General features: G+C 43.8%; 1 protein-coding gene across 4 annotated transcripts in view; it reads right to left on the bottom strand.

The window, feature by feature from the left end:
• The window catches only part of SORT1 (sortilin 1), a 64,052-nt gene that overhangs the window by 12,235 nt on the left and 31,738 nt on the right, over positions 1-20,079 (bottom strand). For 3 of the 4 annotated variants that reach the window (XM_047723860.1, XM_047723863.1, XM_047723862.1), the window contains exons 4-11: positions 19,051-19,153; positions 17,960-18,124; positions 13,796-13,869; positions 10,550-10,599; positions 9,585-9,715; positions 6,795-6,939; positions 5,432-5,587; positions 3,456-3,562 (exon numbers count right to left, since the gene is read on the bottom strand). In XM_047723860.1, the coding sequence (XP_047579816.1) occupies positions 3,456-3,562; positions 5,432-5,587; positions 6,795-6,939; positions 9,585-9,715; positions 10,550-10,599; positions 13,796-13,869; positions 17,960-18,124; positions 19,051-19,153 (931 nt within the window). The remainder of the gene's footprint in view (positions 1-3,455; positions 3,563-5,431; positions 5,588-6,794; positions 6,940-9,584; positions 9,716-10,549; positions 10,600-13,795; positions 13,870-17,959; positions 18,125-19,050; positions 19,154-20,079) is intronic. The other variant, XM_047723861.1, reaches the window with a different exon arrangement.

The raw sequence follows: 20,079 nt of genomic DNA, 5'->3' as shown, positions 1-20,079 counted from the left end.
GGGGAAGCAGGCTCCTCGCTGAGCAAAGAGCCCAATATGGGGCTCGATCCCAGGACCCTGAGATTGTGACCTGAGCTGAAGGCAGAGGCTTAACCCACTGAGCCACCCAGGTGCCCCGGTATTTGTCTTTTTACGACTGGCTTATTTCACTTGGCGTTATGTCCTTGGGGTTCATCCATGTTGTAGTAATTTCATGTTGTCAGGATTTCCTGCCTTTTTAGGGCACAGTATTATTCCATGGCATGTATATAAAACATTTGGCTTATCCATTTAGTGGTCTACGGACACTTGGGTTGCTTCCACCTTTTGCCTCTTGTAGATAATGTTGCTGTGCACAAGGGCATACAAATAGCTCTTCAAGACCCTGCTTTCAATTCTTTCGGATATATACCCAGAAGTAGGATTGGTGGATCATATGGTAGTTCTACGTTTAATTTTTTGAGGAACCACCATACTGTTTCCCATAGAGACTGCACTATTTTTCATATCCACCAACAGCGCACAAGGGTTCTAATTTCTCCACATCCCTAGCAACACATGTTATTTTGTTTTGTTTTTGATAGTCATAGCCATTCTAATGTGTGATGTGATCTTTCCCTGTGCTTTTGATTTGCATTTCCTTAATAATTAGTGATGTCAAGCATCTTTTCATGTGCTTCTTGGCCATTTGTATATTTTCTTTAGAGAAATGTCTATTCCAATCCTTCGACCATTTTTAATTTGGGTTGTTTTTGTTGTTGAGTTATAGTCCCAGTGGGATATTCCTTTTTTTTTTTTTTTTTTTTTAAGATTTTATTTATTTATTTGAGAGAGAGACAGTGAGAGAAGGCACAAGAAGGGAGAAGGTCAGAGGGAGAAGCAGACTCCCCATGGAGCTGGGAGCCTGATGCAGGTCTCGATCCCGGGACTCCAGGATCATGACCTGAGCTGAAGGCAGTTGCTTAACCAACTGAGCCACCCAGGTGCCCCCAGTCGAATATTCTTGATCCCAAAATGCATTAGTATATTTGGGAGCAAATTATGCAATTATTTTCTCATGTGCAATGTCTTAATTTATTTTATTCCTGCATTATACTGAAGCCTGTGATCAATATTTAAGCATGATTCCACACAAACTTCATGAATGCCTGAAATATTTCAGGTACTGTACAAGATGTGGTACTGATTCAAAGTAAGACCCAGTCCTGCCTTTAAGAGAGATTTCTGAGGGGCGCTGGGGTGGCTCAGTCAGTTAAGCATCTGACTCTTGGTTTCAGCTCAGGTCATAATCTCAGGGTCCTGGGACTGAGCCCTGCATTGGGCTCTGAGCTCAGCAGGGAGTCTGCTTGAAGATTCTCTCCCTCTGCCCCTCCCCGCATATGTGTGCACACACTCTTTCTCTCTCTAAAACAAACAAATAAATCTTTTTTTTTAAAAAGAGAGATTTTACAAGAAAGTTAATGCTTTATTTTTTTTTATTATTTTTTTTAAAGATTTTATTTATTTATTTGAGAGAGAGACAGTGAGAGAGAGCATGAGCTAGGAGAAGGTCAGAGGGAGAAGTAGACTCCCCATGGAGCTGGGAGCCTGATGTGGGACTCGATCCCGGGACTCCGAGATCATGACCTGAGCCGAAGGCAGTCGTCCAACCAACTGAGCCACCCAGGCGTCCCAAGTTAATGCTTTAAAAGCGGTCTGCATTGGATAAAATGTTCATGTTCTATCATATATTTTACTATAATAAAAAAGAGGTTCAAGCAAACTATTGGTGAAATGAAGAGGAAGGATTAATCCTATTTTTTTAAAAAGATTTTATTCAGGGGCGCCTGGGTGGCTCAGTGGGTTAAAGCCTCTGCCTTTGGCTCAGGTCATGATCTCAGAGTCCTGGGATGGAGCCCCACATCGGGCTCTCTGCTCAGCAGGAAGCCTGCTTCCTCCTCTCTCTCTGCCTGCCTCTCTGCCTACTTGTAATCTCTGTCAAATAAATAAATAAAATCTTAAAGAAATAAAAAGATTTTATTCATTTATTTGAGAGAGAGAGAGAGAGAGAGGGCTCGCAAGAGAGAGCATGAGCAGGGGGAGAGGGAGAATTAGGCTCCCCGCTGATCAAGAAGCCTGATATAGGTAGGACTCGATCCCAGGACCCTGGGATCATGACCTGAGCCGAAGGCGGACACTTAGCTGACTGAGCCACCCAGGCTCCTGGAAGCATTAATTCTAACTGAAGGTGGGCAGGAGGATGGTCAGGATTTCTACTAACTCTAATGACTTGGGGGGTGGAAAATTAGCCACAATTTCCCCAGGAGTCTCGTGGGCAAGGCCACAGTGGTAGGGGTGCATGTGGGGTGTTCAGGGAGCAGCAGGGGGCTACAATAAGGAAAATACCAGTGATAAGATGGACAGTGACAATGAAAAGGCAGGAGAGAGCCTGTCAGGGAGGAGAGGACCTTCATTCTCCAGGTCAGAGGCACAGCATTTATTCACAGGCAGAGGGGAAGCCTAACGTGTCCTGAGGAGGGAGAGGCATGGGAGTGTGAGGGGGGCCACATCAGTTGAGAGTCGACTGCCCCAGCCAGGTTAAGGCAAGGCCATGGCAGACGGATGGGAAAAAAGGAGAGGGGAGAGAGGCTCACAGCACTTACGAGTACAGAGAAGGAGAGAGAGCTTTGAGGGGGGTACAGGTACCCTACCTCACACTGTCTGAGGTTCTCAAACAAAACAAAAATCCCACCTACAACAGCAGAGTGCCTATTAGCCACAGGTGTTCTGAGGAGACCTTGGGAACTACTAACACTGTCACTTTTTGAAGAAAACTCCCAGGATTTCCTCACGCTCCTCTCAAACTCCCTAGGAGTCAGATACAAAGCTTTTTTCTTTTCTTTATTTCTTGCCTGTCAAGACCCATCACTCCTGGAATCTGGGATCTCCCGGAGCAATGCCCTTCTATCTCTATTCTATTCTTAGCCTCTCCTCAGAGGGGTCAGCTCCGACTTTCACACCTGCGATGGCACGGCGTCTCCATCCATACCTGCCAGCCACATGGAGCCTAGGCAGAGGGGAAGAGAAAGCCAAGTTCTCTTCCATTTGTTTCTGGCCAGCACGGCTTTGCACTGCTCATGAATGCTCATAGCTTCGTGAAGGATTCCTAAAGTCTCAGAGCCGCCATGCTGACTCCTGAATGATCACAGGCCCACCTGCTCTGTCTGCATTCAGCAGTTTAGTAAGACACAAAATTTTAGCCTTCAGTTTTTTTTTTTTAAGAAGACAAATAATCCATGGTATTTTTGGCTTTTCTTTATAGTTCCTTTTCCTGCATTCTAAGTTCCTTTCATTACTCTCATTTCTAAACTTTCGGCTTGCAGCTGCAGACCCTAATCACTTACAAAACTTCATTATTCAAAGGCCTGGCACCCATCAGAGCAGAATGGAACGGCTGCCTTGCTCCAAGCACATAGGACACTTGGGGTAAAACAAACCTCATTCTTGTTTTTTGCTGTAGCATCGCATTCACTGTTTTCAGGCTTCCTCAGATGCTTCCATCTTCCTCCTTGATCAAAAGTGATCATAGTCTGGATGGAATTATCTGAATGGGAGAAGAAGGACACTAAGTCTGAAACACTGGAAGCATCTTATGGACTTCAGTTGATCATTGCATATCTCTCTCCTGAGACTACACAATACCATTACAAGTCTGGAGGCCCACAAGCTTGTGACATCCAACGGAACAGCTCGGTGTTGGTGGGAAACTGATCCAGAGAGCACTCCACGATATCTGAGCAAGGCTTCCCACCTTCCTAGGACTCAGCTGATGACAGGAATCATCTAGACTGATACTCTTTTTTTTTTTTTTTAAAGATTTTATTTATTTATTTGACAGAGAGAGATCACAAGTAGATGGAGAGGCAGGCAGAGAGAGAGAGAGGGAAGCAGGATCCCTGCCGAGCAGAGAACCCGATGCGGGACTCGATCCCAGGACCCTGAGATCATGACCTGAGCCGAAGGCAGCGGCTTAACCCACTGAGCCACCCAGGCACCCCTAGACTGATACTCTTGAAAAGATACCTTTTATCTCCTCACCAACAAAACAGGCTGATGTCCATTCTCCTTGCTTGCTTGCCTGCCTTGGAAGTAAAATCTACAATGGGAAGGCATCCCACTCTTTCCTCAGAGAAGGCCAGGATACCAGGCTTGTTTTAGGGACTCTCAAGATCTGAATGGGATTTGAATGTATGAGTGTGAGTCGGGCGTAATAATTCCTAGTTTCTGTCTCTCCACTACTCTGTATCTGACCTCTTGTACTTTTTCTTTCCTTTTTTCTACAAGTCTCTTCCCTGTTCTATTTTCAATGACATAAACTATTGCAGGTTTAAATTCAGAGGCAATATGCTTTGAGATGTCCAACGAAAATCAAACAAGAAGGCAAATGAAGGACAATTCATTTAGTCAATAAACATTTATTGCGTGCCTACTATGAAAACTGCTGTAAACCCTTGAGACTCTTTCAAGTGAACAAAACAGGAAAAAAAAAAAAAAAACCCACTTTCGGAAATATACATCCCGGCAGGATCAGACAGACACCAGACACTGTAAATAGGTAAATTATATAGTACGTGAGACAATAAGTGTATGGGAAAAACCTGCTAAAGAGAGGCTGAGTGTATCTGTGAGGAGGGGAGAGCAGACAAGTTTCCAACGGGATACCTTGGGCAAGTTCTCATCAGAAAGCAACATATGAGCATAGATGGGAAGGGGCACGGCATTAGCCTTGCAGCTCTTTGGGGAAACAGAGAACAGTGCCCGCACATCTCTAAACCATGTGTGTGTGCAGAGGGCTGGAGTGACCAGAATGCAGTAAGTAGAGGGGAAAGGGGTGGCAGCTGAGGTCAGGGAGGAAACAGGGGCCAATACTGATTAAGACCTTGCAGACCACTACAAGTAATAAAATTTACAAATAAAAACAAACAATGCCCCACCTCCTACCAAAAAATAAATACATATTTAAACAAAACCTTAAGAGCCTTTTTATGCTTTAGGGTGGCGTGTTTATTTGTACAACTGGGCCTTAGCAAGGTGAGCTCTGCAGAACTACTGAGTAGAACACAAGAGAAATGCTGGCTGGCTATAGCTGTGCCCTCTACCAGGAGAAAAGCAAGCAGTGGTTCAAACTCAGGCTCATTCCCCCAGTCCTGAACCTCCCTATATAGAAAACTTATTTTTTTTAACACTTACCCTAAACAATATAGAACTCAAAAAGTCTTTCTTTTTACCTGCTGTTGCTTTACTTCTTTTTAATCCTGTTTACCATAATTTACGTAACATAAAGAGTCAGAATTTACATGGATAGTTTTGCAGGCCAGGCAAGCAACATTACCTCGGGATCAGAACCATTATTCTCCCCCACGACCTCAACTCCCAACATCTTCAGGAGAAGGACAGCTGTACCCAGACTCACCTTCTGAGAGCACACTTGTTATGTAGACCCCACGGAGGGAGGTCACATTGGTAAAGTCTGTCTCGCCACCTGTGGTGGTGTAGAGATGTCGGTCTAAGGACTTGGAGTAGACAATGCCTCGATCATCTGAGGTAAAGATTGTTCCAAATCCGGTATCTGAAATAGGCAAACAAACAAAAACACTAAGTCTGGGAGGGAACAGAGGGAAAACAAGAGTCCAGCCATACACACGACTGACCGCAGTACGGACTGTGTACATTAGCCAACTGTCTCTCTTCATGATGTAGATGCAGACCTGAGAATTAATCACGGTTTGATACTCGTGATTTTCATGTCCACCTTTAATTCCAGCACCAGCTTGTTGCCTGGAGTATGGCAGATACTGTTTGTTGGATGGATTAATCAGATGCTACAGAAAAGACCTCCCCAGATCTATTCTGGTGGCAGAGGCAATGCCTTTGGATTCATATCATACATCTCTCTAAATTTTCATATTCCAGAACAATGCTTCTCAAACTATCTGTAGTGAAGGATCAATTTTTTTAAAGTTTTATTTATTTAAGGAATCTGTATACCCAGTGTGGGGCTCGAACTCACAATCCCCAGATCAAGAGTCACGTGATCTTCTGACCGAGCCAGGCAAGTGCCCTGGTAAAAGATTAATTTTTAAATTTCTACTATGGCACAAACTGATCCTTTGTAAAGTATAATAAAAATTAATCATAAGGAGAGTGAAGTACAAAAGATAGACAAAATATAATCCACCATTTTTTAATGATCAGATTCAACAAATATAAAAAGACTTGGTCAGGGCGCCTGGGTGGCTCAGTGGTTAAAGCCTCTGCCTTCGGCTCAGGTCATGATCTCAGGGTCCTGGGATCGAGTCCCGCATTGGGCTCTCTGCTCAGCAGGGAGTCTGCCTCCTCCTCCTGTCTCTCTCTGCCTGCCTCTCTGCCTACTTGTAATCTGTCTGTCAAATAAATTAAAAAAAAAAAAAAATCTAAAAAAAAAAAAAAAAAAAAAAGACTTGGTCAAAGGCTATAGGAGTTTCTCAATACCTGCTATTGTTTTCTGTGCTTACTTGGTAACAAAGAGTTTGCAAACCAGTGCCAGTCCTCTGACCGTTCTTTGAGCAGCAGTGCTCCAGAATACTTGAGCATACACATAAACCATACTACAGAGTCAAAGCAAGGGGCCTTTCTAACAGAGACTACATATTCTCTGTAAGGCAGTATATTCAGTAGGACAATAATAAATACCTCGGGGTAAGTGAAAAAGTCAACATGTAAGAAGGAAGTTCAAAGTCGAACTTGAAGCTTACATCTCTGAGCATTCAAGGGCGGGCCGCTGAAAGAGCTCTTACCTCCGGGTTCATCGACATGCATGAACACCATGTCATCATTAGCTGCTAGAATAGAATAGAACTGTTCCTGCCCCACAGAAGGTAGCTGGGCCATGCTCCATGTGTCCCCTTGATCTGTTGACACATGAATCCTTCTTGTTGTATCCTGGAACAAATGCCAATATTTATCTTTTTAATTTTCTGCCAAGATGCCCTGTGCAGGGACATGAATAGGAACCTTATTATTCATAATTATGAGTATCATTATCCATTTCCTCACTAGGTACAACTGTTATAATTGACAGGTCCCAGTACCAGTTAGCAAAGCAATTTCCAACCCCTAGCAAAGTTCCAGGCCATAGAACAATCCATTCTATTATAACAAAGGTTATCTTGACTTCCTCTTTGGCTTCTTCATTCTGGTTATGGCCCTGTAAGATATAACCTTCCCAACCTCTGACATTCCCATTTCCTTCAACAGAGCTAAAGGGGTGATGGGGCCATTTTAGTTTGGCTTTATAGGCATTCATATATGCTTGCTCAGATACTTCTTAAAATGATGACTGCTGCACAGAAGTTTGGTTTCTTTGAGATAGTCCTGGCATAATCCAAAAAACTAGATAATTAAGAGTCTAAAAAAGGGAGATGAAACCCATGCTTGGGAGATCACAGGGAAGTCAAGATGTGACACGTCTCCTCTTTAAGGAATAAAGGTCTGTGAATCGCCATAATGAAAGTCCTGCACAGCCTGGGAAGTGGCCAATATAAGGGAGCTGATCAGGAGGTATTTATATGCTGAAAGGAGTCTGTTAAGAAGGCAGGTAATACCTCCTCTCTGAGGAACAGCTTAAAGTACCTACTAGACACAGTTGGCCAGTGCACAAGAATTAGTCCCAGTGCCTCCTAATGTTAAACACTCTTTAAAGTTCAGTGGCAAGTGCATTTGACTTACGTCTCTAGCTCACACCTGGAAGTTCACTTTCAGTCTTACTGTTGCAGGTAAGAACTAGAATTCAAAAGCGTACAGTAGGGTGGTGACCTGGTAGACTAGCGCTGCACCACAGGAGGCCCCCTCCAGAGTGGGCCAGTCTGATTCCCACCACAGTTCCATCTCTCGGTGACCCGAGCAAGTTACTCAATCTCCTCAAATACAAATTGAGGCAAGAAGACCTGCTCCCAGGTTGCTGGGAAGATTCTGTGCAACTGCTGGAGGGAGTTATGTGAAGTCATTGTGTCTACTTCCCCATCTCCACTCCTATTCTCTCTGAACCCCCTGTAATCAGTCCATTAACCCCAGTCCTCTGAAGAAACTGCACTTGTCAAGGTCACCGACAATCTCCACTTTGCCAACTAAAGTGGGTCATTCTGAGGACTGCTCTAATCCCACATCTCAGCTGAGTTGCACACAGCTGATCACTCCTTCTTCCTGAGATACTTCCTCCCCTGGGATTTTGTGGCATCCCTGTCTGATTCCCCACCTCCCTCTTGGTCTTCTTTGCTGGATTCTCATCTTTTTCCAACCCTTCAGTGTCACTGGGGTGCTCCAGTATGCGCTCAGTCCTCCAGAAGATATCATCTAGTCGCACAGCTTCATATACCATATAAGCTGGGGAGCCTCATGCCCAAATGTTACTCGACATTTCCACTTAGGTGTCTAGTGGGCATGTCATACCCGAAAATGAATTCTTGACTTTTCTCCTACAAAGTTAGTTCTCTTGCCATCTCAGGAAATGGTACCATCATTCACCCAGTTGCTCAGGGCAAAGATTCTAAAGTTATCTTTGGTTCCTCTCATTCATTCACAAACCACATCTATCAGCAAATCCTACTGGCAATACATTAACAATACATCCAAGATCTTACCACTGCCTCACTCATCCACATTAACAGCCTACCATCTCTCTCCCTGCTGTCATGGGCTCCTAGCTGCTCTTGGTACTTCCATTTCTGCCCGTCAGGCTATTCTACACCTACCTACTCTGTCGAAACAGAAGCCAACTTATGCTATTCCCCCACTCACAGCCTTTCATAGCTCCCCAAAACAAGAAGAAGAAAACCCAAGGTCTTGGCCCATTAAAGTCTTCTCTCATTTGACCACTGGCTCCCCCTCTTTGGATCACCCTTCTTTGTGCTCTAGCCATGAAGCCATCCTCACTTTTCTTCAATATTTCCAGCATGTTCCAATCTTTGTGCTTACTGTCTTTGTGCTTACTGCTCCTTCAGCCCAGATGTACACAGAACTACGCTCTCCCTTCAGTTGGGTCTCAGCCCATCCAAGCCACCTGATCTAAAACAGGACTACTCTAGTTCCTAGCACATTCTAGTTCCTTACTCTGTTATAGATTTCGTAGCTTTAATCACTACCTAATATTATGTCATATTTATTAGTTTAGTATCTATCTAACTCCCTACTTAAATATAAGCTCTGAGAGCAGGACATTTATCTGTTTTGTTCAATGCTATATTCCTGGGGTCTAGAATAGTATCTAGAATACAGCAGGTACTTAATTAATTAATGTTACCTATTTCTATTATCATTATTGGATAGTGAGCAAGTGGATTGCTTTTTTTTCAGGTATCTGTGTCTGAGTAAAGTCCAAATTCTGGGGTTGTGGGTAATCATATGGTGACAACAGGCTGGTGTGCAGAGCCCAGAAGAATCAATCAGCCTCTAGAAAGAATTACTTCCAAATGTTAGTGATACTAAACACTACAAAAAGGCAAGAAACTCTGCCAGTACTAGTGGTAAAAGGGATCCATTTGAGACATATTTACAGAAATTTCAGAATTGCCAAAAGAGGCAACACTCACCTTATCAGCCATCACAGAGGCAAAAAGGAAACGTCCCCCAAGACCAAATGAGTAGATTTTCACACCAATGGTTTTGAAGCTTTTCCCCAAGTCTGAAGTTCTCCATAATTCCAGTGCCCCAAGGTCAGCTTCTTAAACAAGACAAAACATTAATTAAAATTTCACATACTGGTGAGCCTTCAGCCCAAAACAATCATTTTAGAATGTTAATTTTATAGCTAAACGATTTTTAATTCTATGCTTGTTAATCAAGTTACAATGTAAAATGACACAGCATTAGATATAGGGAATTCACATTTGGGTTTTAATATTGTACATGTGAGGTTCTGCACTAAACAGAACGACAGAGTTTACTTAATTCAAATACAGTGTTGCATAAACATGTCACGGCCACAGCATCCTGTTTTGCTTTCTTCATGGCACACTTATCTTTTTCTATTTTAAGTAGTCTTGTTTGAGTTTTTGGTTTTCTTGCTGATCATCTAATACCCCCTACTGGAACTCAAGCCCCATAAGAGAAGCTTGGGTGTCTTGCTCTCTCCATCCTTAGAACAGTGAATGGCATATTACAGCAGGTGTGCAAATCAGTGAATGAAAAAATGAGTTTGTTGAATGAATAAATGAAAGACCATGCTTTCTGCTTTGAAATGGTGCCATAGTTTGGAAAGCCGACAACATCACAACACAATCTCCATGCTCTTTCGACTTGTTATTGTTTGTAGCCTAATAATTACTTTATGTAAACACATTGTTAAAATTAAGTACACTGCCTCTCTGTATAGCTCATGTTTTTATTTGATCTAGGCTCAGTACTTTCAAAATTTTTAAAATCCTTGACAGTTATCTTAGCTATTAAAACTACAGAAGAATAGAAGGATCTCTGGTGTTTCTATCTCTTACAACCCAGAACATTCTACTGTGAATGGACCACAGGACATTCTTATTTGGAACTAAAATATACTTACTGCAGGAGCCATTTGCATAGGTGGTAAAGAAGATGGTGTTTTCTGATCCCCTAAAGAGAGGCAAAGACAGAGAAAAGACACGGTTCAAGACTGCTGTCAACGGCAGTCACAAAGCTCCAAGCAAGTTTCTAGTGATAAGCTCCACCCATGGGTGCCAGGCGAAACGGCCTTCTGGGGTGCTGTGTGCTGGACTCTCCCAGCCACACTGGTCAAGGTGCCCCCCAGCCTGGCCCAGGATTTCACCTGTCCACTACTTCACGTGAACTCTTCCAGATGGTCAGACTGGTCTGTTTACACTCTCCAAATCTGCCTCTTTTTTTTTTTTTTTTTAAAGATTTTATTTATTTATTTGACAGAGAGAGATCACAAGCAGGCAGAGAGGCAGGCAGAGAGAGAGGAGGAAGCAGGCTCCCCGCTGAGCAGAGAGCCCGATGCGGGGCTCGATCCCAGGACCCTGAGATCATGACCCGAGCCGAAGGCAGCGGCTTAATCCACTGAGCCACCCAGGCGCCCCTCCAAATCTGCCTCTTGCATTTGCTGTTCCTGTTTCCGGCTTGAAATGCTTTTTTCTCTCCTATAATCAGATCTAACCTCACAGTCTTTAGGTTCCAGCTGAAAATCTAGCTCTTCCATGAAACTTTTCCTGGCACTCCACCTGGAAAGCTTCTTTGTTGCAAATTTCTACAGCAGTGATTCTCAACCGGGGGTGACTTTACTCCCCAGGGCACATTTCTGATTGTTGCAACTGAGGGATGGGGAGTTGTTGCTAGTACCAACAGGCAGAGACAGGGGTGCTGCTAACCATCCTGCAATGCTAGGACAACTCCCCCACAGCAAAGAACTTTCTAGTCCAAAATGTCATGAGTGCCAGGGGTTGAGAAACCTTGTGTTCTAGAGCACCATGCCATTCTGCACCAGCCATTTGGCACTCCTTTGTCTCCTATTTAATTATTTTAATGGAACAGTGTACACCTCCCTCTCCTACTACATTATCGGGTTCTTTAGGACAGGTATGAAGTTTTATGCTTTGTTGTTTCCCCTCAGAACCTAGTTCAATGCTTTGCATGTGCTAAATAACTTAGTTCTTTCATCTTAAATAGACAGCTAGGTCAGAGGTTGAATTATTTAAATTCTACCTTGGAAAGGGAGTTTGTAGGACAGTAGGTTCAGACCTGGCAGTACTTTTGGCTGAGCACCAGCACAAGGGGTGGGCTCTGAGCATGTTCTTTCAGCACTTCAGGCTGTCAACTCCTAGAAATCAAAGATCTAAAAGGTGTGTAAATAGTTATCAGCTGTCCAATTATCTTGTATTTAGACACTAATCAAAGAAACAAGTTACAAAAGTTAAAAAAAAAACCTATAGAGGATACAAAATACCACTTAAAAACAAATTTTAGGGGCGCCTGAGTGGCTCAGTAGGTTAAGCCTCTGCCTTTAGCTCAGGTCATGATCTCAGGGTCCTGGGATCAAATCCTGCATGGGACTCTCTGCTCAGCAGGGAGCCTGCTTCCTCTTCTCTCTCTCTCTGCCTACTTGTGATCTCTGTCAAATAAATAAATAAAATCTTTTTAAAAAGTAAAATAAAAATGAATTTTAGGGTTTTTTTTTAAGATTTTTAAAAAATTTTCAGTAATCTCTACACCTAACATGGAGCTCAAACCCATGACCCTGAGATCAAGAGTTGCACGCTCTACCAAATGAGCCAGCCAGGAATCCCTAAAGGTTTAGCTTTAAAGATGAGTATTCTGTTTGCTTCTGTTGGCTTTTTATTTAAGGTCTAACTGACAAATACCATTGAGAGTGCATACTGTGGTGATTTGATATACATGTATCATGGTGAGTTTTAATGACCAAAACTTACTATAGTCTTACTTGAGCACGTCCTATATACTTTAGGTCCACTGAGAGTGAAGCAACTTGTTAACTTAGTTCCTTTAAAATTACTTCCTTCCTGATAAGACCATATAAGGCACAAACACAATTCGTAAAAATACACAGACTGAATGCAGATGTAGCCTGTGTCCCAGAGCGCGGCAGCACAGACCTCATTTTATCAGCAGTTTCTGGGAAAAGGCCACTTGAAGCAGTATTTTTTTAATATTTTAATTTCAGTAGATATATTTGGCAATGTATTACACATCTCCCTGACTCCCTAAGTAGAGAATATTAACTATTAAATTCTTCCCTGGGACTATGGGTCATGTTCATGAACATCAAGCATCTGACACTGTAACACAGTGTTCCCATTAGAAGTTACTGAGCTACGTGGGCTCTCTTGATCCGGCACAAAAGCAGCACATCCTGTCATGGCCTCTCTGGTGTGGCTGCTTTTACAGCTCTCCTGCCTCCGTGCTGCACTCAGCAGTGGCGTCTCAAGCTGGCCGTGCTGGTTGCTAGCACTCATACCCCCCACCTCAGGCACCAATCTGCTCTCAATAGGGAAACTAGATGCACAAATTTGCTGAAATTAGTCAAAGAGAAAGAAAAGGCTCTAGGGTGGGAGCATAATCAGAATTGTGGTGGTATGAAGGTTTTTAATTCAATTCTTGCTCCACCATCCCCCAAACTCCCCCCAGTAAATCTTTCACAAAAGGGAAACACTAGAGCCCAGCGAGGTTAAGCCACTGACTAAGCCAGTTTTGAACAAAGGTGACCCAATTCCCAAGTAAGAGCTCCTCAGCTGCATCATCTTAAGCAGGGAGGTGTGTGTGTGTGTGTGTGTGTGTGTGTGTGCGTGCGCGCGCGCGCGCGCTGGGGGTGTCCCACCGAGAGAGGGGAAGGATTTTTGGTGCACACACAGGGTGACTCTAGCGTTCTGGGGGTTCTCCGGGTTTTCTTCCTGATTCCTTGCTACATTCCGCACAGCCGGAATGGATCTCTAGGTGAGGGAATATAAATCTGGCCACAGAGAAGTACGTAAGTCCCAGGTCAGAGCTGTGTGTTATGCTATTCCGACTGATGTCACCTTTTATGGAGAACAAACCTTTGCGGGCAGCAGCTACTCAGTCCTGCGCCCTGTTTTACACTTTATATCCTAATGCTTAGTGAGATTAAGGATTCTTTCCCAGCAGAATCAGAAGTTCCTCCAGCTCAAGATCTGTGTCATGCTCCTCCCCTTAGGCCCCTCATGGCACCCTGAAGACTACATGGCACGTAGTTGGTGCTCAGTACTTAGTCCTGTGACTTCTGGCAGCACTGTCAGGATAGGGTTAGGGCCCTGCACAGATGGAGTCTTCTGTTACTCACCATTTGGCCAAACATACTGCTTTGTGGATTTCTTCCCATTTTCCCCCAAAATCCTTGGACACCCACAGGCCATTCTGAAAGATTATAAATGACTTATCAGAACTCCAGCTTTGTCTTGTGCAGCTGCTTATATGACCTTTAATAATTCATATCTAATCATTTGGGACAGTAAACACACACACTGAAGTTCCATCAAGCAGCCTGCCCTCCATACACACTTGAGTGATGGGGGCCCCTTCAGGGTTTTGGAAATTCAGAATAACAAATGCTTATGGAGTGCCTACTGTGTGCCAGGCACTGTCCCAGAGGTTGCACTAGGGACACAAAGACAATATATTCCAACAATATATTCCCTGTTCTTAAGGAGCTCAGGGTTTAACAAGGGGCGTGGATAAGAATTTGATACAATGTGGTAAGTTACGGAAACACTGTGTCCAGGGTGAGAATAAGGAGGGGAGCAACAATGCTTCAGAGAAGGTTTGTGAAGATAGCTGAACTAGTATTAAATAATGAGCAGTGTAACCGTAAGAAGGCAAATGGGGAGATGGGATGTTATTGCACAAATACACAGTAGTACCAGCTGAGGCCAGAGGGGATAAAACATCACAGCGCGGGCAAGGAGTTCAAAGACATCAGACACTGATGGAGCACAAATTCCAAGGTGAGGAAAGAAGGGGCTCATGCTAGGGAGAGATGTGAGGGCCAGCTCACAGAGGGCCCGTGGTTTTACTTTTTTTGAGAGAGAGAGAAAGAGTATGCACATACACATGTGAATATGGGATGGGGGGAGTAGAGGAAGGGCAGAGGGAAAAAGAGAATCTTAGGCAGGCTCCATGCTTATGGAGCCTGACACAGAGCTCAATCTCACGACTACCAAGATTCCCAAGATCACAGAACCTGAGTCAAAAATCAAGAGTCGGACACTTGGGGCGCCTGGGTGGCTCAGTGGGTTAAGCCGCTGCCTTTGGCTCAGGTCATGATCTCAGGGTCCTGGGATCGAGCCCTGCATTGGGCTCTCTGCTCAGCAGGAAGCCTGCTTCCCTTCCTCTCTCTCTGCCTGCCTCTCTACCTACTTGTGATCTCTCTCTGTCAAATAAGTAAATAAAATCTTAAAAAAAAAAAAAAAGAGTCGGACACTTAACTGACTAAGCCACAAAGGCACCCCTCCGTTTTACTTTTTTAAAGGTATAATACTTGAATGGCAACAGGAGAGATGGATTTTAGACCAGAAACAGGAAAAGCAGTAAAAAAGTAGTGCCTCATTAGTTCATTGAGAGTTAGTGAAGCTCCAGGGCCCCTGGGGGCCTCAGCTGCCTAAGTGTCTGACTTCAGTTCAGGTCATGATCCCAGGGTCTTGGGATCGAGCCCTGTGTCGGGCTCCCTATTCAGCAGGAAGTCTACTTCTCTCTCTGCCTTCTGTTCCCCCCACTCATGCTCGCTCACTCTCTCTCAAATAAAATCTTAAAAAAAAAAAAAAAAAAAAAAAAAAAGAGTTAGTGAGGCCCTAAACCACACCTATGAGGAATAGGCTCAGGAAGAATCTAGAAACTAGATTCGGTAGAACTGGTAGCTTTTTCCTGTAGGGCAGAGTGTTTGTGTGTACGTTTGTGTGTGTGTGTAATAGGGGAGAAGCAAGATAGAAATCTGAAGTCCTAGGAGGAAGCCAGAAATATGGATTTGAGAATCTTACACATTACAGGGACAGTTACAATGGTCAGAGGGGAGGAGATTGCTCAAAATGAAATGAGCAGTAGCAACTTGAGGGTAGATTGACAGGAGTCTGAAATATAGTTTCAAAGGAGTTTCATAACAGGAGTTATGAAAGAGACCAGGAAGGAATGGTTAGAAGTTAAGAAAGAAGCCAAGGAAGCCAAGTTCCCAAAAGGAGAGACTGGCCATTTATTTTCAAATGTAGCAAAGGCTGGGTAAGATAAAGACTGACAATGTGCTTTACACTGGCAATACAAGCCCACTGGGCCCAGACCCAGTGGAGGTGGGACAGAGATGTCCTGGTACAGCTGTAATTATAAGGGGCTGATCTAGGCAGAATTTACCTACGTGCTCCCCCATGCTTACCCACCATTCTTCCTTCTGTAACTCTTTATTTCTCTGATAACGTTCACCTCCCAGCATTTCTAATTTACCAAATTCTACCTGGAAATATCTGGTATCACCTATAGTTATATCTTAGTACATATTGGTCTGTCTTCTCAACCCTGGATTTTTGTTGTTGTTTTAAGATTTTATTTATTTATTTGCGAGAGAGAGCAAGTGGGGGAAAGGGGAAGAGAGAGAATCTTTTTTTTTTTTTTTTTAAAGATTTTATTTATTTGACAGACAGAGATCACAAGGAGGCAGAGAGGCAGGCAGAGAGAGAAGGGGGAGGGAAGTAGGCTCTCTGCTGAGCAGAGAGCCGGATGCAGGGCTCGATTCCAGAACCCTGGGATCATGACCTGAGCCGAAGGCAGAGGCTTTAACCCACTGAGCCACCCAGGTGTCCTAAAGAGAGAGAATCTTAAGCAGACTCCACACTCAGGGCAGAGCCTGACGCAGGGCTCAATCTCACAACCCTGAGATCATGACCTGAGCTGAGACCAAGAGTTGGATGCTTAACTGACTGTGCCACCCAGGCACCCCAACCCTGATTATTTATACCTCCAACTTACCCTTAACTGGAAGAAACTGAGATATAAAAGCAGACTGTGACTACCTCTTCCTGAGGACAGCGTGTTTCAATAATCTTAAGACACCTGGTAATGGCAATGGGGTTGAATTCAAAAGGGGGGTTGCTGGGGCGCCTGGGTGGTTCAATGGGTTAAAGCCTCTGCCTTTGGTTCGGGTCGTGATCCTAGAGTCCTGGGACTGAGCCCCACATCGGGCTCTCTGCTCAGCGGGGAGCCTGCTTCTGCCTCTCTCTCTGCCTGCCTCTTTGCCTACTTGTGATCTCTGCCTGTCAAATAAATAAATAAATAATCTTTAAAAAAAGTTGGGGGGGGTTGCTGATTCTGTCCATTCCTCTGGGGGTCTCCTTGCTCCCTTGAAGGGCCTAGCTTAAGCTGCTGGAGGCTGACTTCCTGGAATTGTTGCTTTAAGATCTGAAGCCTACCCAGCAGGCCAGTTTCCTTCCTCTAGCCTCCTTTGCCTAAACTTAACTTTGATCTCCTTGAATCTTCTAGCCTTCCCTCTGCTCAAAGATCTGCACAGAAGGCCCAGACCCCAGACAGCTCTTCATCCTCCCCATGCTACCCCTTTGCTCAGCCCCATTTGTCCATATTGATGACCCACTTTCTGTCCCCACAGCAATGGCTCTCAAATTTTAGTGTGCAGACACAGCTGGGAAGGTTGTTAAAAATACTAGCCACCTCAAAAACAAAAGTCACTGGTGGACTATGTCTGGACCGGGGCCAAAGAACTGCATATTAAAAGAATCTCCCAGGGGTTTCTAACTGATGTTGCAGGTCAGGAGACCACACTCTAAGAAATAAGATGAGAAAGAGCCCATGTAAACGAAAAGTATAATTATGATTATCACAGTCTAGCAACTCAGCCACTTTGGGCCCTTAAAGTCGATGGTAAAGGAGACTGGTCCTCCAGGAAAGGAAAAGTGAAATGTGCTCCCCATAGAACTTTCAGAAGAGAGGTGGGAGGGTCAGGGAGAGGCACAGGTTCCTGGGGACAGTATAGGAATATGGTAGGGGATGCAGAGATTTAAAACTCTGGATATTTAATACAGGAGTATCAAAGATAGAAATCAATATGATTTATATACTGGGAACTAACAAAAAAAAATTATGAAGATGTGGTTTGGCCATAGGAAAGGAATAACACCATCAGGAGTTTGACAGTTTATGCTTGTCCCTTGAAGCACAAGAATAATTACATTAAACTGTTTTCTAGTTCATTACTCTGATAGCACACTGCATCTACTCACTTAAAAAATGTGTAATGACAGCTAGATATCATACTTGTCTGGAATAGATAGTACACGAAAATCATGCCCTTTACCAAACTGGAAAATAATGCAAAAAATACAAATTCATGCCTTAAAAAATCACTAGAAAGCAGTCCAATATAAAGGCATTTCCTATAGGGTTCTTTTAAAACAGTATATTTTCAGTTTATAAAAATGCAAAAAAGCAACACAAGTTCCTCAACTATACTTACTTCAGTGCTGAGAGCTAAAAGATAATCAGAATTCTGAGGGCTATACATCATCTGAGTCAGAGGATGGAAAGGGAGATTGGTCTGAACAAAGTTCTTTGCAAAATCTGACGATCTGAAGATTCTTCCTCCGTGACTTCCTCCAGACACCTCTGCTGTTAAAATCACCTGATGAGGAAGAAAAAAGTTCAGATTCAGAGTATAATACTATTAAAGCATAGAAGTTCTTACACCATTTTCACCAGATATCCGTTAAGAAATTTCCAAAAATACAAAGAGTTATAAAAACAGATTATTGGTATACTACACTCAAATATTAGTCTTATAACAAATATTATCCTAAATTGAAATAGTGCATCATAACTGTGAATTTAGTTTGCTCAGTTTGAGATTAGCTAGTTGCCCAAAGCTAAAATGTTGTTTTGTGAATTATACATTGTGATGCCAAACAGCTGCTACATAATTTTAAAGATTTTTTTTTTTAAATTTATTTTACAGAGATCATAAGTAGTCAGAGGCAGGCAGAAAGAGAGAGGGGGAAGCAGGCTCCCTGGTGAGCAGAGAGCCCGCTGCGGGGCTCGATCCCAGGACCTTGAGATCATGACCTGAGCCGAAGGCAGAGGCTTAACCACTGAGCCACCCAGGTGCCCCTGCTACATAATTTTAAAGAGTTTGGCTAGATCCTGGATAGGGACCACCCAATAAAAAGAACCTGTGTGCTGAATTCCATTCTTTGATGAACAGCACTAAATTATGTTTAATTTTAAAATGCATTAATGGGGTGCCTGGGTGGCTCAGTCGTTAGGTGTCTGCCTTTGGCTCAGGTCATGATCCCAGAGTCCTGGGATCAAGCCCCGCATTGGGCTCCCTGCTTGGCAGGAGGCCTGCTTCTCCCTCTCCCACTCTTCCGGTTTGTGTTCCCTCTTTTGTTATGTCTCTCACTGTCAGATAAATAAATAAAATCTTTTTAAAAAAATGCACTAACAGCAAACTAAATATATTGCTATATACAACTGGACCATTCCAACATTATTATCTGACAACCCTATGTGTGGCATCAAGCACAGCTTCATATGTGTGTGAATGAGTCTCACCTTTCCAGAATTCTCAGGACCAATAGCCATGCCAAACTCAGTCCGAATGAAGGTGTTATTGATGAGATTTGTAATATCCTTAAAGTTCTTTCCATAGTCCTCACTGAGAGGAAGAAAAGCAAGACACATTTAGAATTCAGCGGTCAAGGACACTTCCGGGAGTCCTGCCTGGCTTCCATGCATGATCCCTGCCCACTGCCTTGGCTGAGGCACTCACCACCCTCCCCTGAACAGTCACCTGCCTCAGGGGATGGATCCCATCTCTAGCTCCAGTGGTGGGCCTGATTAGTCTGAAGGACAGTCTTCCCCCTCACCAGTGAGGGGTCAGAAATGGGAATGACCCAGGTTGAGCCAGTAAGACAAAAGTGGGAAATTTGGGGTCTTTGAGGAAACACGTTTCTTTATCCTTAAGACAGCCACCTGACAAAATGATGTCTTCCTTTGCTGAGCGGTTCTCAGTCAGTGCATTCTTGCCCACTAGCCCCCACCACAACCGCAAACATTTGGCTTGTCAGGAGACGTTTATGATCACAACCCAGCAGTGAGATGCTACTGGCATCTAGTGGGTGAAGGCCAGGGGTGCTGCCACACATCCTACAATGCGCAGGACAGTTTCACGACAAGAAAAAATTAGCTGACCCCAAATGTCAGTGACCCAAAGTTTGGGAAACGCCAACCCTGTAATATGTGAATACAAAGCAAAAACTGCTACAGACATTTTGGCACAATGAGAGCACAACTTGAAAAATAAGCCAACGAAAGTGAACTGCTGAGGGAATTCTGGAATTCCAGAGAAGCAGAGCCCATGACACTGGATTGAACTAACACCGAAGCCCATCCGTCTTCTGTATTTAGTTATGAGCCATTAATTCCCTTATTATTTAAGCTAGTATGGGTTGGGATGTCTGCTAAATGTAGCCAAAGGCCTCCAAACTAATCAGTCACGCACAGCCCTAAAGATAAAGCTGCATACAAAGGAGCAGGAGTCCTGAGGTCCCCCCACTCCCAGAGGCTGCCGTACCAGGCACC

The sequence above is a fragment of the Lutra lutra genome, chromosome 4 (assembly GCF_902655055.1).
Source record: "Lutra lutra chromosome 4, mLutLut1.2, whole genome shotgun sequence".
Classification (NCBI taxonomy): domain Eukaryota; kingdom Metazoa; phylum Chordata; class Mammalia; order Carnivora; family Mustelidae; genus Lutra; species Lutra lutra.
The sequence above is the reverse complement of the archived record's forward strand: the minus strand, read 5'-3'. Positions and strand labels throughout refer to the sequence as shown.